At 41.5% G+C, this 26,207-nt stretch overlaps 1 protein-coding gene across 1 annotated transcript; it reads right to left on the bottom strand.

Annotated features, from left to right (window-relative positions):
- LOC119416367 (unconventional myosin-Va-like) lies at positions 1-26,207 on the bottom strand. Its single transcript, XM_037683603.1, is given in 39 exon segments — positions 1-597; positions 688-768; positions 848-1,022; positions 2,085-2,367; positions 2,438-2,588; positions 2,675-2,764; positions 2,848-3,002; positions 3,092-3,226; positions 3,328-3,421; positions 6,885-7,083; positions 7,166-7,234; positions 7,893-8,170; positions 8,299-8,352; positions 8,464-8,598; positions 9,959-10,072; positions 10,834-10,976; positions 11,057-11,150; positions 11,574-11,822; positions 11,973-12,212; positions 15,239-15,395; positions 15,486-15,697; positions 15,791-15,899; positions 16,006-16,092; positions 16,174-16,271; positions 16,432-16,557; positions 16,809-16,892; positions 17,239-17,364; positions 17,501-17,641; positions 17,731-17,812; positions 17,899-18,164; positions 18,384-18,490; positions 18,576-18,683; positions 18,803-18,884; positions 19,096-19,239; positions 19,321-19,477; positions 19,596-19,740; positions 25,123-25,294; positions 25,795-25,905; positions 26,141-26,207. Coding segments are annotated over 39 exon segments (5,436 nt in total). The 5' UTR covers positions 26,168-26,207; the 3' UTR covers positions 1-441.

Consider the following 26,207-nt stretch of genomic DNA (forward strand, 5'->3'; position numbering starts at 1 on the left):
CTGACCCACAACATGAAAACCACTTGAATACAATTTTTTTTTTTTTTTTTTCGTTCTCCTGCGTTTTGGGGCAAAAATACCATAATGTTAGCAAATGTAGAAATATTTGACACTGGATATAAAACAGCAGGACATTCACATTCAGCATCAACATCTAGATATTGCACATAACTACAATTTTTTTTGAATGAAACTCCAACTTGATAGCAACAAGATGACCTTTGAAGGCTTTTTTGCATATCTTCTGCTTAGAAATGCGTTACTCTTTGGTGTTACATTTATAAGAAATATATATAAATAACCTAATCCTGCTTGGTTTTTTTTTGTTTGTTTTGTTGCACCAGCTTATCAGAGTAATATTCTTACAGATACAAACTCTTTAGTGTTCCGTCTTTGTCCTCTGGTAAACAGATTTTAAACATGAATCGTCACAGGTCCGATCTAGATGCGGGTAAGGAAGCCCAGATTAAAGCTCACAGGGATCTGGATGGTCTCCAGAGCCACAGAGGAAGGAGTGAATGGGAACGTCACAGAGAAGATTTTCTTGGCGTCCATTGTTAAAGTGGATGAAGACTCTTCCCTGTCTTTCAAAAGGCTCTAAAAAGGGGGTAAAAAAATAAAATAAAAATGTTAATATTTGGACTACATCGACTGCCTGAAAATAAAAAGGTTCAAAACTTGACTCACTTTAATCATTGTGATGAAGGTGTTTGAGACGCGTTCTTCAAACTCAATCACCGGCGTGTACAGGGTCAAGATTTTAACAATCTGTTACGAAAACCAAACAAAGATTAGAGCCCTAATGGAAGCGGGTGAAATGGCTGCGGGTTGGTTACTGATGCTGGACCTGTGCTGTGGTGAGGGCGGTGCTCATGCTGCAGATCGCTCGAGCGTCTGCTTCGGTCTTTTTCTTGATCTGCAGGAGCTGTGCAGCCTGGATCAGAGGCTCCAGCATCTCCTTTGCACCACAGTTGGTCAGCTCCCGCTCCATCAGCCATTCCTCCAGCTGCCAAACATTGTACCTGAAGCCATACAGATGTGGTTAAAAAACATCTGTTTTCTTCTCTCAGCTTTGTTCAACTGCAAAAAACCCCCAAAAACTTTAGAAATGCATTTTTCAGGAATCCTAGTGTGAAATAAAACAAATACAGATGTTAGTATCATTGTGAATTTCTAATTTAATTTAAAAAAATGTTAGAGATTTTAAATGTTATTCCAACTTCACCAAATCAACATAAGAGGCATTATTTATTTTGGCTACTTTAAAATCTCTTCACATAGAAAACACATTTTTGTTGCTAATAACAGTATATTTATAAAGTTACAAAACTTAACTTGCTTAATATCCTATTTGTTACTTTTTCTGATTTATCTTTGTTTTAAATCAATGTAAACACAACCCCAACAAGAAAAAAAACAGCATTGTTGTTTTACATCTGGACCCCTGGTTTCTAATATAGGAGCATGTTTTCACAAGACTAAAAAAAATTAAATTAATTGGAAATACATATTTTACAGCTCAGTGTTTCCAATGAAAAGCAAAGCACTAATTATTTTTTTTAATGCAGGAAATGTGTATAAAATTGCTCTTAAATGTTTAAATTTTCAATTGCTTTAATGATAATTATACATGTAAACAGAAGGGCAAAGTTTCACATTAAGGGAGAGCAAGAGACGAGCTCATGTGCAGTTTATAATTTATGTGATCTGAAATATTGAGGAACAAAATTTTAATAAAAAGATAGCCTGGTGATTCTGAGTGAGTCTACTGCCACTTACATTAAATTAATAAGAAACAACTGAGTCTTTGTAGGAGTTTGGCTTTTAAATATTTGATTATATAACTATTTTGTTGATCGTAACAGCATCGTGGAAATATCTGTGCACGTGTCTCTGATTGACAGGTGACCTGCACTAATGGACCTCTCTTAATATTTAACCAAGATGAAGGAGGCCATGACAATTGGAGTTGACTAATCAATGTGTTTACATACCTCAGATTTACTGTGCAATACTAAAGCATAAAAACACCCTTTACATGTATTTTTGAAATTTAAAATACATGACTGTGTTCCTCGCAGCACCTGATCTGCAGCCCTTTACTCCACGAGCACATGTCCTTCCGCAGCAGCAGGTGGTTGAGTGTGACCGAGCAGACGATGTAAAACTGCTGCCTGACCGCCTGTCTGATGAGGTCCGAGTCCATCCCATGTTGACTCATGGTGGTGTGGAAGAAGGTCAGGCGCTGCAGGAGGAGCTCCACGGTCACAGCCTCCTCCTCAGGGAAACTGCTGCTCCTCTTTCTCAGGCCTGTGGGTTTGGCCCCTAGAACTCCCTGTATTGTCTCATGCTCCAGCATGCTCGCCACTACAGAACGGACATAAAGGTGAGTGAATGCAGTTGGTCACTGTATTTGAGATAAGAGATGATCTCTCACCTATGATGGGCAGCAAGATGTTCTCCATGCATTTGATGAGCTGACGGTAAATCTGGATGGCCAGATCACCAAAAAGCTGATGGTACTCAGATAGCTCAAAATTAGCCAGACTTTGTTCATTCTGCTTAGCAGTATTGTGCATGACGAAGACCTACAGAGCAGAAGTGTTACATGAACAATTAGGGTTAATTCAAGAAAAGTGGCACTATAAACAACAGAAAACCTTGTGACGCTCACCTCTTCTCCACTGTACTGCTTAAGACAGTGCATCAACCTGCACGTGTTGGCCAGCCAGAAAGAAACAACTTCTAAGTCATTTCCTTTCCTCTGCAGAAACATTTGACAGATTAATTTAAAATGCACGTTATTTATTAAATTTAACCAAGTCGAGGTTACTGTAAATTAGGCACCTTTATGACCCCCTTGATGCTGCTGATGGTAGTGTTGAGGAGAGTGCTGACTCTCCCGTCGTCACTCACGCTGTCTGCGTAACGAAGGCACATGAAGATGATGTAGGCAGGAAGACATGGAGTGAAGCTGACGGCTACACCGCGAGGCTTCAAATCTGTGGATATAAGATTTAGTGGGGCAAAAGGTTACTCTTTGATTTTTGTATGTTATTAAAAACAAACCGCCTGTCTGAGGAGCGCAGACCTATGATCAGATTCTTGAACAAGCGGCTTGAGTCCCCCTCCTTGAACTGCAGCATGCCCTGGAACTCCTTCTCCTTGCGGGGGATGTTCACCGGTCTGACGGGCACAGAGGCACCGCTCATCTGCTGACAATTCTCTAAACACAGCAACAACATGAGCGGGCAGGAGTAGTCATTTGATTAAGCTTATGTTACAATTGTCTACAATTGTCCCGTTTACAAATGTTCATTGGATTACCTTCAAAATCTTCCACTTTTTTCATGTAAATTTTAAGTTGTTTTTTCAACTTGCGTATGATTTTGTCTTGATTTTCTTGTTGCTCCATTCGTTCCTGAAATTGTTGATGGAAAAAGATGGGATCAAGACACAAAAACACAAATATCTGGCAGTTTTGATGTGAATATTTCATTCAACAATGGACAGTTCATGTCCTTCTTGAATTGCCACCTTATCGTGGTGGGGGAGTTTGTGTGCCTGAAACATAGGAGCTATGTTGTCAGGAGCAATTATATTTGCCCTTGGTTGTATCTCCCAAGACATACTGGTCCTGGGTGACAGGCCAGACAGAGAGATTCAGAAGACTTTTATGGACAAAATAAAACAAGGAGCTCAGTGCCCAGACGAGGGTTACTGGGGTCCCACCCTGACGCCAGGTCTGAGGGCGGGGCTTGTCGGCGAGTGACCGGGCCTCTACCCAAAGGGCCTGGTTGGGCTCAGCCCTAACGAGCAACATGTATTTGCCTTCCTGTGGGACCACCACCTGCAGGAGGGGTCATATGAGTGAGGTGCATGACTCCATGGGCAGTGTCTGAAGACAGGGGCCTGGGTGCTGTGACCCTGGCTTACCAAAGCTGGCTCTTGGGACATGGAACATAAACTCTGGTGGGGAAGGAGCCTGAGCTTGTGCGTGAGGTAGAGAGGTACTGACTAGATATAGTTGGGCTCACCTCGACGCACAGCATGGGCTCTGGAACCGATCTCCTTGAGAGGGGCTGGACCTCATTTCTCTCTGAAGCTGCCCATGGTGAGAGGCGTCGAGCTGGTGTGGGTCTACTCTTAGCCCCGCAACTTGGTGCCTGTGTGTTCCAGTTATCCCCGATAGATGAGAGGGTAGCTTCCCTGCGCTTTCGGGTGGGGGGGGACGGGGTCTGACTGTTATTTGTGTGTACGTGCCCAACAGCAGTTCAGAGTCTCCAGCCTTCTTGAAGTCCTTAGCGGGGGTGCTGAAAGATGCTCCAGCTGAGAATTCCTTGATTTTTCCAGGGGACTTCCAACGCCCACATGGGTAATGGATGACCTGGAAGGGCATGATTGGGAGGAACGGCCTCTCTGATCTGAACTCGAGCAGTGTTCTGTTGTTGGACTTCTGTGCTAGTCATAGCTTGTCCATCACAAACACCATGTTCGAACATAAGGATGTCCGTAAGTGCACGTGGCACCAGGACGCCCTAGGTCATAGATCGATGATTGACTTCATAGGTGTGTCATCTGATTTGCGGCTGTTTGTTTTGGACAGATGGGTGAAGAGAGGAGCTGAGCTGTCATCTGATCACCACCTGGTAGTGAGTTGGACCAGATGGCGGGGGAAGATGCCGGACAAACCCGATAGACCCAAACGTGTAGTGAGGGTTTGCTGGGAATGCCTGACAGAAGTATCCGTCAGAGAGATCTTCAACTCACACCTCCATGACAGCTTTAACTGCATCACAGCTAATGTGGGGAATATTGAGTCCAAATGGGCCATGATCCGCAACTCAATTGTTGAAGTGGCTGCCTGAGCTGTGGCTGCAAGGTTGTCGATAGTTCTCTTGGTGGCCATCCTCAAACTCGATGGTGGACACCCCGGGTTAGGGAGACTGTCACACTGTAGAAGGAGTACTATAGGGCCTTGTTGGCCGGTGGGACTCCGGAGGCAGCTGAAGTGTACCGGAGAGCCAAGCGGTCAGCAGCCCTGAATGTTGCTGAGGCAAAAGCTCAGATGTGGGAAGAGTTCGGTGAGACCTTGGATAGAGACTCTCTGTCGGCTCCAAGGAGATTCTGGCAAACCATCAGGTGGCTGAGGAGGGGAAAGCAGCTCTTTACTAACACTGTGTTCAGTGAAGGTGGGGTGCTGTTGACCCCAACCAGTGATGTCATCGGGAGGTGGAAGGAATACTTCTCGAACCTTCTCAATCCCACCAGCACATTTTCCATGGAGGAAGCCGAGTCCATAACCGTGGCTGCGGTCACCGAGGTAGTTAAAAAGCTCTGTGGCACTGGGGCTCCAGGGGTGGATGAGATCTACCCTAATGTCCTTAAGGCTCTGGATGTTGTGGGCCTGTCTTTTTTGACATGTCTTTGCAACACCATGTAGACATTGGGGGCAGCGCTGCTGAATTGACAGACTGGGTTTTCGTTCCCCTCTTCAAAAAGGGGGAGAGGAAGGTGTGCTCCAATTACAGAGGCATCACTCTCCTTAGCCTCACTGGAAATGTCTATTCAGGGGTACTGGAGAAGTGAGTCCGATTGTTGGTCGAACCCCAGATCCAGGAGGAACAATGTGGGTTCCGTCCTGGCCGTGGAACATTGGATCAGCTATTTACCCTCACTAGGGTCCTTGAGGGGTCCTGGGAGTTTGCCCATCCAGTCTACATGTGTTTTGTGGACTTGGAGATGACATTTGACCATGTTCCTCGGGGTACACTGTGGGGATGCTCTGGGAGTATGGGAGTGGGGGTCCATTGTTACGGGCTGTTCAGTCCCTATACAAGTGGTACGAGAGTTTGGTTCACATTGCCAGTAGTAAGTCGGACCCCTTCAGGATGGGGAGTTGGACTCCACCAGGGCTGCCCGTTGTCATCAATTCTGTTCATAATTTTTATGGACAGAATTTCTCAGTGCAGCCAGGGGGAGTCAGGTTTGGTGGCCCCAGGATTCCATCTCTGCTCTTTACAGATGATGTGGTCCTGTTGTCATCGTGCTGTGATCTCCAGCTCTCACTTAAGTGGTTCGCAGCAGAGTTTAAATCGGCTGGGATGAAAGTCAGCACATCCAAATCTGAGGCCATGGTCCTCAGTTGGAAAAGGGGGGATTTCCCTCTTCGTGTCAAGGGTGAGGTTCTGCCTCAAGTGGAGGAATTCAAGTATCTCAGGGTTTTGTTCAAGAGTGAGGGAAGAATGGAGCGTGAGCTTGACAGACGGACTGGTGCAGAATCTGCAGAATTGAGGACCCTATGCCAGTCCATTGTGGTGAAGAGGGAGCTGAGCTGTAAGGCGAAGCTCTCCGTTTACCGGATGGTCTACGTTCCTACCCTCACCTATGGTCATGAGCTCTGGGTAGTGACCGAAAGAATGAGATTGCAGATAAAGGCAGTTGAAATGAGTTTCCTCTGCAGGGTAGCTGGACACTCCATTAGGGATAGGGTGAGAAGTTCAGTTTTCTGGGAGAGACTCCGAGTAGAACCGCTGCTCCTCCACATCGAGAGGAGCCAGTTGAGGTGGTTTGGCATCTGGTAAGGATGTTTGCTGGGCACCTCCCTAGAGAGTTGATTTGGGCATATCTGACTGGGAGGAGACCCCAGAGAAGACCCAGGATACACTGGAGAGACTATGTCTCTCAGTTGGCCTGGGAACACCTTGGAATCCTCCCAGAAGAGCTGGAAGAGGTGGCTGTGGAAAAAGATGTCTGGACCTCCCTGATGGATGGATGGACATTTCATGTTTTTTTTTTTACATAACAAAGCTTGGTGTGCTGAAACTAACAACATAACTTATAAAAGAGAGAGTGACAGACCTCGATCCAATAATCAGACCCACCAGGTTCTCAGCAGTGAGCCGTGTGATCTCATGCTTCAGGCTTGCTTCAACTCTAGCATCTTCAGACATATGAAGGCTCTGAGACAACAGTTTCTGCTGCTGCTCCTTTTCAGCCCTCAGTTTGTTCATCTCCTCAATGAGCTTCCTGTACTTCTCATTCTGAAGATGCTCTTGCTCCTGCATCTGACACTCCAGAAGCCTACAGCACGAGGAAAAAGTGTTTAAGTCCATATTGCAAGACCATGTTTGAATGCATTATGTGTGGTATATTAATCCATTACCTGTTGGTCTCTTTCAAACCTTCATAAGCCAGCCACAGCTCTCCATCTTCATTCAGTGTATGAATGTCAGTAGACCTGAAGAAAAGCATCAAAACATGATTGCACCACATGCAGTTGTTTGGCCACAAGCGTTAAAGTAGGTTAAACAAGTACAAAAGAAAATAAGAAAAGGGACTGTCCAACGGATGCCCTGCTAAAAGAATAATAAAAAAATAAAAAAAACATTTAGCTTTTAAAAGTAGATAAATTGATTGTGTTGGCAAAGAGAAAAATAATGCATCCCAGTGGTAAGCACGCCCTTGTTACAAACACAAAAATAGCTACAACTCAGTCAGTTATGCAGAAACTGAGCTAAAATTTGATGAGGTAGTTGCTGAGAGTCATCCCATCAACAGTCTGAGTGTTAACTGATTGCACAGGACCTTTGTTTAAAACTTTGACATGCAAGACAGCAGACAATATGCACAGAAGTGCACAATTCAATTAATATACAAGATCTCCAAACAGTCAAAAAATCCCATTTTATTTTATTACTTTGATAACATTTTTGAGTGTTAAATTCAGACTTTTTTTTAAGAACTGCTTGCTAACATGTAGGTTAAAAGTGATTCTAAGAGGCCTCACCTGTCATGGTGTTGGAATGAAGGAATCTGACTGAAATCTAATTTCACACCATCTCCGAGTACAGAATCCTGGGCACCAAGTTAAAGTTAATGTTATAACATATATTCATTCTTTCTGACTGTATTAGTAAAAGTGAGACACTGAACTTCTCACCTTGTGTTTTAGAGCCTCCTGACGAACCATGTGTGAGCGGAGCAGCAGCACTTCCTCTTTTCTCATCTCCAGCTCCTCGTTGGAGGAACCGAGTTGTTCCAGTAGGATGTTGTAGGGCAAAGAACCTGGGGCGGGGGGCGCTACATCGCTGTTCTCACTGGTCAGAGACTTCCGCAGCTCACTTAAATTCTGCTTCAACTGCTTGTTCTCGGACTCCAGTTCTTGTCGCTGCATTAAAACATTTTTAAACAAAATCAAGAAATACTTAGACTTTATTTCATCTTTAGATATGTCAGCACTGACAGGTTATTACCGAAGGTGCAGTAACTGTTGAATCCCAAAACACCAAGTCTCACCTTTAATTTCTCCAAGTCCAGTTCTGTTCTGCCAACACTCCTCTGCTCCTCCACCTCCTGTTCCAGAAAAAAATACATGTAACTTAAAACATCAGAATGTAACAAAAAGCCTTATTATGAATTCATCACATCTAATTTTTTATTTAGGAAAAAGGCTTTGCATACTTTTGCCTTTTCTTGTTGGGCTTCTTCTTTTGTGTCCAGCTGCTGCCAAAGTGATCGATTTTCCTCCTCCAGATCCTTCACTCTCCTCTGGAGCTTAAGCAGAATCGTCACGTCCACTTTTTTCTGCATCTCTTCCTGAGCAAACAAAAAAAACACTAGTTGATAATTATCTTCAATTTACCTCAAATACTGCACTATTTGTGTCAGAACCAGACAAAAGATAATACTTTTCAAATGGATGTTTTAAGGAATCTTGTTCTCTGCAACTGAAGTGTTAAATTAATCAACACAAAGTAATTTTTGTCCATTTCTAATCTTTACTGTGGCACTTGGAAAATGTTTCCTGTAGTCTATAATGAACTGTTTTCTATAAAATACTATGTATATTTAAACTTCAAAAATCTGGTTCCAGACAACAAACTAAGTGTTACAGTTAAGGTAAAAAGTAACTCTGTATTCTTTTAATTCCAAGATTAATGTATGTTTTATTATTTATTGTTCTGAAGCATTTACTGTGTGTGGCACACAACCAAAAATGCTGCATGTGCAAAGAATGCAGCTGAGCCTGGTCAGGGTTGCCAGATAAATTTAAAATGTCTTGTTTACCCCCTCCATTTCTGTGCACATGTTCAACAAACACAACACACGCATTTACTCAGCACATATGACAGTTTAGGTCAAAATACTATAATTTTAAAGCCACAGTACTATAGGTCATAATTTTTTATCTGGCAACCCGACTGACACACTACAGCATTTTTCATGTAAATCCACTTGGTTTTTTTTTGTTTATTATCTCAGTAAACAATGAAAAAACACTAAGTTTTCCAGAGGTTGATCTTGTGTAAACGGGGCCTTATAGTAGGTAGATCAATTTGACTTGGTCATTTTGAAAGCAGCTTGCATGCTGAAAAAGTCTGGACACTGCTGGACTAGACAGATGCTAATTTTTCAGGGAGTGAGTCTTCCTGAAATCACCCAGAATAATCCTCAAATTGAAAATAAAAACTTTATATTGGATGCTAAAGGCCTGAATTAAAAACATGTTTGATAGAGAATTAAAGGGAAACAGAAAAAGTATGGCTTCTTTGGAAAAAAATACAAAGTTCTTTGCATGAATAAAACCAAAAGTATGTGTTTAAAGCCCTCATATCAGCTCTCAAGCACAGTGGTGGAAGGATGATGATTTGGGCTTTTTTTTGTTTGCAGCTGCAGGATCTGAACACCTTGCAGTAACTGAGTCAACCATGAATTCCTCTGTAAACCAGAATGTTCTAAACTTGAATGTGAGGCCAACTGTCTGGCAGCTAAAACTGGGCTACGTTCACAAACACTACACCATCTGATCTACATGAAAATTACTTCAATAAAAGCTGTGGATTAAAAGACACACCACAGTCCAGCTGCTGATTATTTCACAACTACTTTCTGTCCTTGTCAACACAAGCAGGCTACATCCACCTTCACATCAATAGATGAGTACTTCACACATTACCTCTGTGTGGATGGAGCCATCTTCACCTTCAGTTGAGCTTAAGCTCGGAGAAAACTCGGATGAGTTACTGCTGTAGTTGGAGTCCGTCCTTTTGTGACTAAATTTGCTTGAATTCTTGTTAAGTGAGAGAAAACAGAAAATGTTACTTATTGAGAGATCAGAAATCCACCACTATAGATACTAGTATCCACTGCTGCTGTGAATACTAGTATATATACTAGTATCCACTGCTGTTGTGGATACTTCTGTGTTGCTTACTAAGTTAACAAGATGTCCCATTTCGAGATGAGTGTTTTTCTGGACTGGAATTGAACAAGGAATACAAGAAAACCATAATGTTGTTGGTGCAAGACATTCAAGTGGGTCAGAGTTACACTGTGTATGTAAGTCCAGGTAGTAACTGCCATGCAGGTAGTTTACTATTATTATTATTTTTGCTTGTCCCAGGTGGCACAGAGCGACAGACCCCGGTGAGCAGAGGGAGCAATTTTCTCCTCCACCAGGCACGATGGTGGAGCCAGAGTGTGTCTGTAGATTAATCTATGGTGGCCAATCAGACCAGTTTCCTCAAATGATCAGCAGGGCCAGTTTACATATACATATATATGGTGGTGGCCATCTTGGATGTCCCCATTTTCAATAAAGACCTTTCTTATGCCTAGATGCAGCCACACACAAAAATGTAAGTCTGTACCTCTCTCATTGTTCAAATCATGAAGCTCACGAGACAGACAGATGGACGGAGGGTATTTCTATTTGCAGTCTTTGCTCCGCGAGTAGTCAGGTCTAAATTTGTTTCATGAAAAGTTTGGACATACATGTGTTTTTTTATTGTCATTTTTAGGACTAAGTAGGACAAAAGAAATGTTTCTCACAATACTGAGACTCATCTCTTCCTTCAGGTCCTTGTGCCGGTCCTCAAGTTGCAGGTGTTCACTCAGCAGACTTTGGTATCGAGAACGCTCCTCAGTCAGGTCTTTCTCCAGCTCTTTGGTGCTCTCAGACGTTGTTTTAATCTCTGAGTCAAACAGTTTTGTTGTTATTGTTTTACATTCAGACATTTAATCTGTGAAGACTTGAGGTGAACTGTTTTCAAACCTGTTAACTGTTGAGCTTGTTTCAAGACCTCCTGGTTCAGCTCGTCTATGTTGCTCGTTAACAAGTCATTCTTCATGTTAAGCTCAGCTACAACCTGATAAAAGAGAATATTTACAAGCTTTTATTAATTAAGTCTATTCATTATAACTTTTTGGGCTTTAAAGAATTAAAGCCGAGTAAATAAAAAGAGTATAAAAAGCCCAGAAGGTAAAAGTAAGTATTTAAAATCTGTAAAACACACTTTGTCAGGCTGCATCAGACTTTCAGGAAACAAACTCATTTCACGTCAAAGCTAGATGAAAAAAATGACGTATTAAATAAAGAGACGAAAAAGGTATATCTTATGATAAAAGTATCTAATTTGCAAATCAAAGTAAAATTTAAAACATTGCAGTTTTGTAGTTGTTTTTATCAGATGGTTTGACAGGAAGAATATGTCTAAATGTAACGTCATTATTAGTTTGAAGTAGAAAACTGAAGTTTTCACTCCCACTAGATCATTGCAGAACAGACCTACCTGTTGCGTTTGCTCCTTGTAGACCTGTGTCTGCTCCTCCAGCTCCTTCTTCTCTCTGCTGGTGTTTTCCAGCTCGTGCTGAAGGAAGGAGAGCCGCTCCAGCAGCGAGGGAACCGTCTCTGCTGTGGCTCTGGCCTCCTGCTCTGACCTCTGCAGGTTTTCGATCTCTCTGCTCTGTCTGTCTCTCTCAGCAGCGTGGGTCTTCTCCAGAACGCCGAACCTCTCACTGAGCTCCCTGTTTTCTTTTTGCTGCGGGAGGCGGGGGGGGGGGGGGGGGGGAGAGATACAGACACATGATTTGCATGTGATGCGACAACTCCTGATGATGTAACAATCCTCAGAATCAAGTTAAGTGTCCTAGTATTAACGGCAGACAAAACTACACGCCATGACACTCACCTGTTCATTTATCTTGTGCTGCAGCTGCAGAATCTTGTTTTCCATGCCGACATTGAGCTTCTTGAAGTGCTCCACGGAGCGCGCCTCCACTTTGAGCTTCTTCAGTTCTTTCTTGGCCCTCATGCGGCGCACACAGCTCTGCAGCAGGATGATGGCTGACAGGGTGCGTCTGTAACGCCACTTGGCCAGCCAGCCTCTCGCCCACTTCTGAATGATCACGGCCTTGCGCTCGTATATCAGCTGTGGAAACGGGCGCAGGAATAAAATGTAAGTGACATGGTGCTAAGTTAACTAGACTTTCTTTTCAAAGCATAATTAAATTCTTTTTGATTTACCGAGTACCACTGTCATTATTTTTTTAAATGACGAGTTTGTTTCAGTCTTACCACAAATTTTGGACATTTCCACACTTGGGACACTAAAAATCATAATGTGAAAAAAATAAACAAATCTGTTCTGCTGCACCTCAGCCAGCCATAACATTATGACCCTTTGCCCTTTAAAAATATCAGACCAGTCAGAATACAAAGAATATTTGAGGGTTTTCCTAGAGTATCTGGCACTGTGACATTAGCAAAGTCTTTTGGATCTCCCTGCATTGTAGGATCTGTAGACAGATTGGTATCTGGAGTTGTTACTGTGTGAGGAAACACCTCAGACTCTCTGCTTTTGTACATAAACAGTGGTTGTGGATTCCTCTAACGCCCTGCAGGAGGAAGCTGCTCCTGCAGAGGGTGCTGCTACCGTATGAAGCTGTGCAAAAAGAGTCAAAGAGTGAAAGTAGCATTTATGATGCAGGTTTTCCCAACAGGGCATGGTTTTCCAACAACAGTGTTATCTATAACTGGTCTTAATGTTATGGCTGAATGTTGCAAACCAGAGAGTAAAAACATTGATTAAAGCTATTAGCTACTAGCTGTAGCTGTTTGTGATATTCTACATCGTCAATCCTGCTGGAGTTAAACTATTTATCCTGCCTGCGGTCATTCAATTCATTTAATTAGCTATCTGAAACAAATAAGATGTTAATAATCCTAGCTGTTTTAGGGACATCATTACTTTACCTTGAACATCTGGGTGTCCACTGGATAAGAAACCTTCCTACATTATAACAAAAATGGTTAAATCATGTCATCTGGACCTGTTTCTTTAAGTGAAGAAACGTTTTGTCCCCCATCCAGAGGACTTTGTCAGTCTGTGGCCTGCCAATCAGATCTGTCCCATAGGTAGTCTTCATTGCTGTGTTTCAAGCCAACTTCCTGTTGGAATCTCAGAAGTAGACTTTTTAACACGTGCAAACAGAGCACACCCATCTGAAACCAGATGATATGTCCAGATGACATGATAACCTGTTTTGTTTATCTCCTGGATGACTGAGCTTGCAAACCTTTTTCCGAACCACTTTGGCCTTGGTGTCCTCAGGCTGTTTCTGTGAGTAGCAAGTCGGCCATCTGGCCTAAAACATTTGATTGTCGCACATGATGACTGATGGTTTCGGATGAGTGTGCTCTGTTTGCACGTGTTAAAACGTCTACTTCTGAGATTCCAGCAGGAGGTTGGCTTGAAACAGCAGTGAAGGCTACTTATGGGACAGATCTGGTTGGCAGGCCACAGACTGACAAAGTCCTCTGGATGAGGAACAAAACATTTCTTCACTTAAAGAAACTGGTCCAGATGACATGATTTAACCTTTTTTGTCGTCATCTACCTGGATGATTGAGCTTACAAACCTTTTTCTTCCTACATTATGTTCATCATGTTAAAGGTGAATTGTGTAGTGGACTAGGCCTACGTCAAAACTAAGTCTAAGGTCAAAACTCTTGACCTTTAGAACCTTGTGGGACAGGAACTGTCATTTCATGTATTTGAATACATAGATACAGGTTCACCCATCCTGAGACTTTCTTTCTTGAAGATTCAAGTGAAAAGAACACTCTCTTTTTATTATCATTACTATCTTACAAATGTTGATAATCAAAGTGTCTTAGTTCAAACCATTTTAGATGTTGCAGTGAACTAATCAATTTTATTAACTGAGTAATGATTTTTATTCTCATGTTAAAAGCTGTTGCAGAGTAATTATGCATTTTTCTGAGTTCTGCTTTTGAATGAGCAAGTGTGTGCGTTTACAAGGTTACAGTCAAACGAAAAACAAGTTGTTATGTTAAAACTGTCATGTTTTAGAATCCTCTCAGACGTAAATAGAGATGTTTTGCACCTGTGTCTTAGGCACGCCAAAACAGAACCCTCTCGGTCTGTGAGAACATTTCTGAGCTGTCTCATAACAATTCTCGCTGTCTCTAACCTATTACGTCACAAAAACACACCCCTTCTGGTCGTTTCTGACCAATGAAAAATCCCAAAAAGTGAACCGGGAAAGAGTCTTTAAAATGTCAGTACTTCCTGGTCTACACAGACTCTACAGGGACTCACAGGTACTCACAGAGTGACTTACGACTCACGGAGTTACAGAGTTCACGGAGTTGGAGAGTTGTCAGACTTCTAGAGTTCTGGAGTTCTGATGGAGTGCTGTTGGAGTTCCTGACATGACAACAAAGCTCTTCCGAGTTCCATGGGATTATAACATTTTCCACTGAGGTGAATGTGTGTCGAACAGAGCCTCGCCACTACTTCTGACGGGCAACAGCCATTCTAAGGAGACGCTGGACCGGTAGCGTTAACGGAACACCATATCTGCTGATTATCATCAGAGAGGTAATGGGTCAAGTTTCCTACCAAGCGTACCAAGGCGAGCTGGGCTTCTGATGGAGAGTGTCGGTTCTGGAAAACACTTAATTTCCCTCACACACCATCCTTTACTCCCTCTAAACTTCTTTCCATCTTTAAACTTTCCTATGAAGTAGAAATTCTCCCAGATATTTAGAAATGTCTGTGTAAAGTGCTTATTCACATCCGTGTGGGTAAAAGATCATAGTTGTACAGTTTTATAAATGTCAGCAACGGAAAAAATCATGGCCGTATGATTTTTCCTGATTGATTGCTTATATTGTTATTTTCATAATTTGCCAAATTAATGTAAATGTTTGATGTTAAATTTGATTCTGTAAATAAATGACCGCATTCATTTTGATGGGTCAAATTTAAATGACGTCTCACTTTGCATTTCCTTAAATTCAGTGCACGTTTTATTCAGTCCAGAAAAATGAGGAACTCGCGTTAAATGATGAATATATCCAGCATCTGTTCATCTACAATTGCCACATCCTAATGGAGAACAAATTCTTAGTCCTTCCGATCAAACGTACCTGATAGTACAGCTTCCTGGCCATGTGAGCTCTCCAGAAACACTGAATGGTGATAGCTGCAGAGCGCTGCTGCAGGAAGCATCTTCTTCTTGTCCACATTCGAACGTTTCGCTGGATCACAACAGCTGCTCTGGTCTGCCTCAGAAACTTCACATACCTGAGAAAAGAGAGGAACAATATTTAAAATATTAACTTTTATAAATATAGCTTTTTATCTTCTTTGCTGCTGTTTACCATCTCCACATACCTGCGTGCTTGATGACCCCGCACATATTTCTGAACAGTGATGGCAGATTCTCTCATCCTCAGATACTTCCTGCGGGTGAGCCAGCAGCGGATTGTCTTCTGGATGGAGACACAAGCCAGACGCAGTTTGTCAGAACGGAGCTTCTCTAAGAAAGCCACCTGTCCAGCCCTGAAGAAGATCTTGTTTTTGCCAAACTGGTACTTCTTCTGGTCCTAAAAACGACATGAAAAATACAGTGGCACATTTAATATTTTAGTAAATGGTCATGTATTTTTTTAAATTAAATTAAACTCTTTCGTTCATACCTTTATAAGTTTTTCCATTAGGTTTTTGCAGGTTTGGTTTTTATCCGGAAGCACTTCTTTATGCTTCATGAGGACACGATAACGACTGAAGAATTCCTGATAAGTCCATCTGTAGTATTAATATTGTAAGTATCATAAAGTATAAGACTATGTATAATGCTCACAATGTTCATGTTTTCAGCTTTCTACCAAATATATCAATGCTGATGCGGTACCTGGATGGGAAGCCTGCTGCAGAAATACGAATTGTTTCCAGGATGCCACATGCACGAAGCTGCTGCACAGCCCTCACAGAGTCTAAGCTAAAAATGCACGAGTATTTGAATCTTTCATTTATGCTTGAAGGGAATTGTATTTAAAAAAAAAAGGCAAATAATTCTCACGTGAAGGGGGCTTTAAGGTCATTTGGTTTGATGCAGCGTACGTAATGAGGCGTTGTAGAATTTAACGTGTCCATTAGCAATTGTAGAGACTGTCGAAACTGAAACAATGTAAGAGAATATTAAAAGTGCATGCGTTGAAAAAATAACATTATTTTAAGCAACCCTTGATACTGACTCACTGAGATCACCAAGTGCATCTTTGTGGAAAAAAACTATTACGCCATGAAAAGTCCTGTTTCGTGGCCAGAGCGGTCTCACCTGCAGTCCAACAGTCTTCTTTGTATCCCGCTGATTCTGCCCAGCTCTCCCAGTGATGCCAGAAGATCTGCTGGCAGAAACTTTGGCTTTGTCTTCATCCTCAAACAGCTTCAGCAGCAAATCAAACTGAAGAGCAACAGAACAAAAAGCTCAACAGCAGGTGGCGCCGTTTGCAATCTGAAGTTTTAAATATAGCCGTCATTTCCTCCAATAGTTGTGTCTGAACAATCTAAGGGTGTGTGTGTTGTGCCCACAAACTTACAACACAACATTACTCAACAGCTTTGTGGCTTTCAGTGAAGCATTAGATGAAATTTCACAGAAAAACGTTGACGTCTACAGATAATAGCTTAGACATGGTTAAAACATCTCTTTACCTTGCTCTTTTGCAGCACGTTGATTTGCTCCTCGTTGACTGTGTCCTTATTTTTCTCCAGGAAGCCCACACACTGGTACTCCACCTATGCACAAGAAATTAGCTGAACTTTAAGAAGCAGAATCCTCCATCGGAACAAACGAGTTCTGACAATGTCAAATTTGACTTGTAGTTTAAAAATACAAGTCACAATTTGTCTTGAATAGTAAGCATGAGTCTGAATGTTTGCAGCACATCTCAGTTCATGATAGGATCTGTTCTACTGAACATTGTTTGCACCCATGAGAATACTGTGCAGCTTGAAAACCATGACAGACTGTGAACTTCTGGAGAGAAACCAAAGCATATACAAACAACTTGAAAAATGTTTCTTTTGTGGGTTAAACCACTGGACCTTAAGGCCACCTCGCCATGTGTCACAAAATGATCACCTTGTCAGCAAAGTGATGGACGATGAAAGCCCTGTTTGATAACCTGGGTTTATCAAAGTGAGCGTTCTGCTTCAGTAAGGCGTTGTACAGTTTCTGAGCCCACGTGTCATCGGAGCCTTTGGGCATCTGTGGAAAGCGGAAAAGCTGACATGTCAGTTAGTCATGGTATTACTCACAGCCTCCACACACAGTGTGCTGGGAGTCCAGAGACTGGAGAGGAAAAAACATTTCTATAGTGGCAAAAATAGAAGTGCCACTTTACTTTGCATTCCTCGTCCAGAAGGTCCAGGATGCCCAGTCTGGCCTCAATGAGGTGGATGCAGGGCTGGTTATCAAAGAAGTCAATCAAAGTCCAAGAGATCTCCTCTTTCATGTACTCTTCTTGCTCGAGTTTGAACACGTGCTGCAGAGAGTGACAAATCAAGTACTGTAAAATAAAACTAAAAAACAAGGAAAAAAAATAGGACCATGTTGAGCACAAAGGATTCGTACCAAGTTGAACTGCTGCTGAAGCTTCTCATTGGCATAATTGATGCAAAACTGCTCAAAGCTGTTGACGTCAAACGTTTCAAACCTGAAGAAAACAAAACACACATTTGAAATCAAATCCGGTTCGTTTGGATTGAATGAAATGAAGAAAAACTGTTTAGGAGAACTTACCCATAAATGTCGAGAACACCAATAAACGAGTGTTGCTTCTCTGTAGATTTTAAGGCGTTGTTAATACTGTTCACAATCCAGCTGAAGAGTTTGGCATAAACGTGTTTGGCTAAGGCATCCCGTCCGTAGACCGCATTTATTTTGGAAACGGGCTTAACAAAGGTTTCTGTGGTCGTCTTGAGCTTCTTGTGACACAACCAGTGAGCCATTTCTTCACACGGTACCCCCATGAGCTCACAGAAAACCATCAAGTGGGCATTATTCGGCTGGAAACACATTAAAGGACTTGATGAAAGTAAAGCTTCACATACGTATTAACACAAATTTAAAGGAATACTTCAGCATTGTAGAAGTTGATCTGAGAAGTCACTGTATTACCTGCAGTATGCCCCTCACTTTAAAACAAAACGCATTACAGTACCCCCCCCCCCCCAACAAAAGCATTTCAATTATTCTGTTACTAAATCAAAGGGTAATCTGATTACCAAGATGCTGCATCTGTCTGCAGACTGATCTTTCACTTCCACGTTGCTGAGATGAAGAATTGCTGACAAAATTTGGTAAATTTCCATTTGTTCACCATCGCCAATTCCTACAATGCAAACAACAAACAATAAACAATTATCAGTTGCATCAGGTAATTATAAAATAATGTCTTCCTTTATATTAATACTCACCCACTAGTGAGAAAGCTCTCCTGGTACTGTGCATCTCTTTGGCATCATTAACTCCATCTATGACCGGACTCTGACCCTGGTTAGTGCAGCAGAAGTCATCAGCACAACCTTTCAACAGCAAACGTAAAATATTGCTCCTTTATTGGAAACTTCATGCAATTATTTTGCTACAGCAGTCATTTTTAAACATCATGTGCAGAACGTGGATATTTTACAAACTCACAGACCTAACTTGAAGGCTTTGAACTCCGGTAGATGTGACGAGGCACAAAGCTGGTAAAATACGTGGTAGTTTCTTTCTCCATGAGACTAAAACAACAGAATAGATGCTGAAGGTTAATCAGGAAAATTACCCCAAATGTGTCAGACAAAACTCAACCTGCATTGACAAATTTACACTTAAAACAGATTGTCTTAGTTGACAGCTGCCAAATAGATCACCCCCAAAAAATCCAACACAATAATTACACACGTGCCTGAGAGTTTTACATCAAAGTCAGACGTATTGATGACATTTTACCTGAAACACAACTCTAGATTTTTCCAGTAAGTAGGTTCTCATGTTGGCGCCAATAATCCGGTGCTTCTTGTCAAATCCAATCTCGATGTACTTCCCGAAGCGACTGCTGTTGTCATTCCTCGTTGTCCTGGCATTCCCAAAAGCCTAACTCAAGTAAAGATATTTTATATCATGCAAATTATATTTTTAAACGGCATTACCTTTTCCTGCAGTGGCAAATGTTACCTCCATGATTGGACTAGATGCAAGAACTCGCTCTTCAACATTGGCTTCAACTGAGGAGCTGCTGACTGTAGCAAAGTAACGCATAGCGTACTTAGCAGAAACCGTTTTCCCAGCTCCAGACTCACCGCTTACTATGATGGACTGATTTTTCTCATCTCTGCATGAAATATAAGAACACACATGTTACATATAAGCTTTGTGAGTTTTAAGACTAATAAGCATAGTTTCTGCCCAGAAATGCAAAATGTGTGAAATGTTTTATATTTGGATCAAACCTGGCCATCTGTTTGTATGCTTCCTCAGCTACTGCAAAGATGTGAGGGTCCATATCCCCCATGTTCTGCCCGCTGTAGGCACTGATGATGTCGGCTTCATAAATAGGCAGGCTCTCATACGGATTGATGGCAACCAGGACGATTCCTGAAGCCCACGTGCAGAAAAACACAAACTCAGGCTCAAATAATACACCGTAAGATATTACATTGTTGTTTACTATCTTAGATCTTGTATACTGTTTCTTTGATATATATATATATATATATATATATATATATATATATATATATATATATACTTCATATTTTTGCCATTTTGGGGTGTAACTGGGACACATTTTCATTCCACCTCTTGTATCTTGCGAATGACAATAAAGAACCTTGAGCCTTTGAAGCAGTATCTGTCGCATCTTTAAATAATTGAATACTGAATGTAAATTTGAAATCCAATCACTCATTTTAAATTTAATGAAATACCAAACATATCCAATGTTTTTATACTATTATTTTTAGGGACGCACGAGATTAGATTTTTGGCCGATATCCGATATGCTGATATATTAAAACTTATTTCGCTGATAACTGATATCAATACCGATATTTTTAGACCTACTTACAGAGACTACATAGCTTTCTCTGCTGTGAAATTAAAATACTACATTATTCTGCATGATCTTTGTCAGTTTGACCTGCTACCAAATGCAGATGCCAAAAAGGAGCTGAAAATGATGCAACACTTCAACTTGGATTATGTTTAATGTCAAATGTATTCATGACATTTACTCTCTAACACAATGACAACACTCGAACAGTGCAAATTTGTAAATTTTTGCTAACGTAAACTCAACAGTGCACGTCATGTCATAATGTTGTGCTGGCGCTGCAGGCATCCTTGTCACTGGGTTGTCATACAAAGGCAGCGCTAATAAATAAATAAATAAATAAATATGCATATACATTAAAAAGCACCTTTTATCACTAATATCAGCTGATATCGATACTATGTTGACAATATTGTGCATCCCTCATTATTTTAGTTAAGGAAAACATCTCGAGAAATCAAATAATTTCTTCCAATCAAATTTGCTGACAAGAATAAAAAAAAGACTAATCTTTTCTTTATAAATGTTACAGTGCTCACTCCTTACATTAGTAAACCCAGGGACTGTTCTCAAAATTCCCAGAGTTGAAGGCCCATTAGAGCTGAGAGAGGAGCATTCTGTCTGATGTGATGTGTAACACAGGAGACTCTTCTGTTCCCACTCTTTACACCGCGGAGTTCTAAGACAACTTTGAGTCATGTCACCTGCAGAAGCTCTGATGTCCTGCAGAAACAGTCAGTCCCTAAATGTTGCAAAGACCACATACTGTGTGTGTGTGTGTGTCCTTGTTTATGCTACTTTGTGAGGCCCATTTTTCCAACTTATACTGCATTGTGAGGACCAACTGCTCCTTATGGGGCCCAAAGCCCGGGCCCCATAAGAAGAAGTCCCGTTGGTGGGTCAGGGGCTAGGTTTAGGACTAAGGTGTGAATTGAGGATGTGTTAGGTTTAGGGTTAGGTATGTACTGGTAATGGTTAGGTTATGGATAAAGGTCATGGTTAGGCTATAGACATGAATGAAAAATGAATGGAAGTCAATGCAAAGGCCCCACAAAGATAGCAAAACAAACCTGTGTGTGTGTGTGTGTGTGTATATATATATATATATATATATATATATATATATATATATTTAGTTGGGAACTAAAACCAGCAGGAGCAGGTGTATGGGAGCTGCTGCCATATTGTGTTTTGGAAACCAAGGATCTGCATCTTTAAGCCTCCCTACCTTCCCCCACACAAAACAGTTAAAAGTGTTGGACAAAACAACATCTGAATGTAAAGCAGCAAGGCCAAAACGACATGAATCCATCAAGATCCAACAGGGAAAGAAATATCTGGAGGTGTTGTTTTTGTTTTTATTATTTGCCAAGGGCAATGTTTCATTTATTTATACAGAGGGAGCGGGACTTAAGACCTGTCTATAGAGATGACAGCATCTGTTTTATCTTCTTCTTCCATGTTCCGGCTGGAAGTCTAGAACCATACAGTCTATGGCAAAGACTGAGGAGATGATAGTTAACTGTAGGAGGTAAAGATCTCCAACCAAGTCAACAAAATCTTATGTGAGGAGGTGGGTGTTGTTGCGAACTACACAAACTTGAGTGTGTTAGAATAAGACAAACTCTACTTTCAGAGTGAGTTCAGATCTTTTACCGTGTGCACCAAGACGCTGGAGATCTTACCAGTCTGTGGTGACAGGTGCCATCTACTGTGCTACGGAGAGCTGCATCAATGGCAGAGGTGCTCAATAAACTCATAAAAAAGGCTGGAAGAATAATTGGACCGAACTTGAAGACGTTTGAGTCAGCGAGGGACAAAGTGCTCTCAATCACGAGCGATCTCTCCCTCCCCTTCATGACATCACGCAGAGACAACAAAGCTCTTTCTCCCACAGATTCACTCAACTCTGCTGTCATTAAAAAAAAGTTTCATTACAGAGTAGCTCATCTTTGTGTAGGAGGTGGTCAGTTCACGTCATTAAACATCACTTAAAAAACTTTAGATGTGAAAACTCTATTAACTATTTCATTCTTTGCACTGCTTCTTGCAAATCTTAGCATGCACTACACTGCAATTATATTTACTATTTACCATATTTTCTGCCGTATAAGTCGCATCACTCCAAAAATGTCTTAATAAAATTGGAAAATATATATATAAATAAGTCGCGTTGCCGTATAAGTCGCATCTATTATGCGTCACCGCTGACCACCTGGAAATGTGGGCCGGTGTTGTGCCGAAATATGATTTGCTGCCAAATGGCAGCCGCGGGAGCGTGCATGGGAGGAATTTAACAAGAATTTAACTACAAACCGGATTCCAAAAAAGTTGGGACACTAAACAAATTGTGAATAAAAACTGAATGCAATGATGTGGAGATGGCAAATGTCAATATTTTATTCGTAATAAAACATAGATGACAGAGCAAAAGTTTAATCTGAGTAAATGTAACATTTTAAAGGAAAAATATGTTGATTCAAAATTTCACATTGTCAACAAATCCCAAAAAAGTTGGGACATGTAGCAATAAGTGGCTGGAAAAAGGAAATTGAGCATATAACAAACAGCTGGAAGACCAATTCACACTAATTAGGTCAATTGACAACATGATTGGGTATAAAAAGAGCTTCTCAGAGTTTCAGCGTCTCTCAGAAGCCAAGATGGTAAGATGATCACCAATTCCAACATTGTTGCGCAGAAAGATAGTGCAGCAATACCAGAATGGTGTTACCCAGTGTAAAATGGCAAAGACTTTTAAGTTATCATCATCAACCGTGCATAACATCATCAAAAGATTCAGAGACTCTGGAACAATCGCTGTGCGTAAGGGTCAAGGCCGTAAGACTCTACTGGATGCTCGTGATCTCCGGGCCCTTAAACGTCACTGCACCTCAAACAGGAATGCCACTGTCAAGGAAATAACAGAGTGGGCTCAGGAATACTTCCAGAAAGCATAGTCAGTGAACACAATCCACCGTGCCATCCGCCGTTGCCAGCTGAAACTCTACAGTGCAAAGAGGAAGCCATTTCTAAGCAAGCTCCACAAGCTCAGACGTTTGCACTGGGCCAGGGGTCATTTAAAATGGAGTGTGGCAAAATGGAAGACTGTTCTGTGGTCAGATGAGTCACGATTTGAAGTTCTTTATGGAACACTGGGACGCCATGTCATCCGGACCAGAGAGGACAAGGATAGCCCAAGTTGTTATCAACGCTCCGTTCAGAAGCCTGCATCACTGATGGTATGGGGTTGCATGAGCGCTTGTGGCATGGGCAGCTTGCATGTCTGGAAAGGCACCAGAGAACTATGTTCAGGTTCTAGAACAACATATGCTTCCATCTAGACGCCATCTCTTTCAGGGAAGACCCTGCATTTTTCAACACGATAATGCCAGACCACATTCTGCAGCAATCACAACATCATGGCTGCGTAGCAGAAGGATCCGGGTACTGAAATGGCCAGCCTGCAGTCCAGATCTTTCACTTATAGAGAACATTTGGCGCATCATAAAGAGGAAGGTGCGACAAAGAAGGCCCAAGACGATTGAACAGTTAGAGGCCTGTATTAGACATGAATGGGAGAGCATTCCTATTTCTAAACTTGAGAAACTGGTCTCCTCTGTCCCCAGACATCTGTTGAGTGTTGTAAGAAGAAGGGGGGATGCCACACAGTGGTAAAAATGGACTTGTCCCAACTTTTTTGGGATTTGTTGACGCCATGAAATTTGGAAACAACAGATTTTTCCCTTAAAATGATACATTCTCTCAGTTTAAACTTTTGATCTGTGATTTGTGTTCTATTCTGAATAAAATATTAGATGTTGGCACCTCCACATCATTGCATTCAGTTTTTATTCACAATTTGTTTATTGTCCCAACTTTTTTTAGAATCCGGTTTGTGGATTAACATTTAAAAACAATTATTTGTTTGCTCAGAATTATAGTAAAGTTGTGTCTCTGTTGAACTTTTCCTTAATAAATGCACTTTAAAGGTCAAATCAACTGCATTTCTCCTGGGCGGTGCAGCGAAACGCAGCTGATTTGACGTTTGCTCCAGGAGTTCTGGAGCGAGATGAAGGTGACTCTGTATGGCAAACCAAGTGTCTCATTAATAGCCACTTTTGCCTATTAATGAGACATTTGGCTTGCCATATTAGTCGAGGGCCCTCTAGTGACTGCAATAGTGTTTAATATTTTTCATGTCAGAATTAATGAAATCGTCAGATCTCAGCCAAAAATTGGTTATAAATATGGGAAAAAACTTATAATAGTCGCTTCGGTGTATAAGCTGCAGGACTTGCAAATTTATGCAAAAAGGTGCGACTTATATGGCGAAAAATACGGTAATTCGCCGCTCGCTTTCAGACAGTAATTTAAAGACTTAAATTTCTATTTCATGTTCATTTATTTATCTGTTTTGTTAGAACTTGTTTTATTTTACAGCACACCTACTAGGTTTGACTCCTGACTAATGCCACTTTATTACCTGCTGCCATGGCAAGAAATACCTCCCTCAGGGGATCAGACGCACATCCATCCATCCATCCAGTCATCGACAGAGAAAAACAATTACATTTTTCCAACATATCCGCACAATTTTATGGCTGACTGAACTTCTAAAGGGACAAATCTGTTGATCTCCTTAAGAAAAAGTAGCACAACCAGGCTTTGCTTTGCTTGTGGTAAATACTGATTGTGACTGTTGTCTTCTTATAAAAGGTACCTCTACTCTTAGTGTTATGTTTGTATTGTGTTCCCTTTAAAAGTAGACGTATCATAATCATCAGCTTAGTGTTACTGCAGATTATGTCAGCATACAGAGATTATGTCAGCATACAGAGATTATGTCAGCATACAGAGTGAGTGAGGCTTCAAAGTCTACAGTGACGGTGATAATGGGAGTCAAAGGAGACGAAGCTCATTACCACAGTACGTGTAAATAAGCCTGGAGTCGATGAAACGCACTCTAAGGTTGTGCAGCACCGCTGGTTCATGAAGGTAGCTGAGAGCTGTCAGGTCATTCTCCCCCACCAGGATGTCCGGGTTTCTGAGAGGTGGCAGGTTGTTCGTTCGGGGGTCGATTTTGTGCTCCACTTTCTGCAATAAATGCAAACCAGGTATCTGTTAGGTCATATCGTTTTTAAATAATTGCTTCAAATTGGACAAAAAACAAACAAACTGAAAAACGACACAAAAGCAACATAAGTATATTTTACTTTACTTTAGGTTGAAGTTAAACAAAATGTTCTCTGTGCTTGGTCTGTTCATGCTCACTCAAGATAATAATTCAGCCTTATTTCCATACCTGAGGTGCGTGTCCAAACTCGACATAATACCTAGAGGTAGCAGCTGAGCTTGACAGCTATTTGAACATAGCAAACTTTTAATATTCAGTTTGCAGAGCTGCACACAGCTGTTTGTCTTTGTTTTTCAGCATATACATACCATCAAACTGAATGGTTTGTCATAACATGTAAATTTAAGGTTTTGCTAAGAAATATTGTGCATGTCAGTAGGTGAGCATCATAAGCCTTTTGCTTGTGGAACAATCCCCCTGTGACTTTGTGCATACTTCATTGTGTGGGGTTTTGTCTCACCGTGCCATCCTCCAGCTGCAGAGACAGGGTCAGGTCGCCTGGAGAGTAATCTCTGAGAACTTCTGCTGGCTTCCACACTTCTGCTGCATCTGGGAGCCACACACGGGCCTTCTGCAAGAAGGAGAGACCGGATTAGAGTTGTTCAGAGCCCTGCTCTTAACATCAGTGACAATGAGCTGCAGACAGTGAAGCCATGCGGTAAATGTGGATAAAATAACGTTAAAGAAGTTGTAAATTATAATTATGAGAGCTAAAAGATAGACATGAATCAGAGCAGTTAGTTTGACAAACTAAAGGTAGAAGGTTAATAGAAACCTTGACCAGCTTGTTATCAGCTTCTCCCTACCTTGGAGTAAAGTTCAGAGGCTGCCATGTCTTTTAAAATGTACCGCGGGTCTTCAGAGACGTCTTCT

This window comes from Nematolebias whitei, chromosome 10 (genome assembly GCF_014905685.2).
Source record: "Nematolebias whitei isolate Nwh7 chromosome 10, NemWhi1, whole genome shotgun sequence".
Taxonomy (NCBI): domain Eukaryota; kingdom Metazoa; phylum Chordata; class Actinopteri; order Cyprinodontiformes; family Rivulidae; genus Nematolebias; species Nematolebias whitei.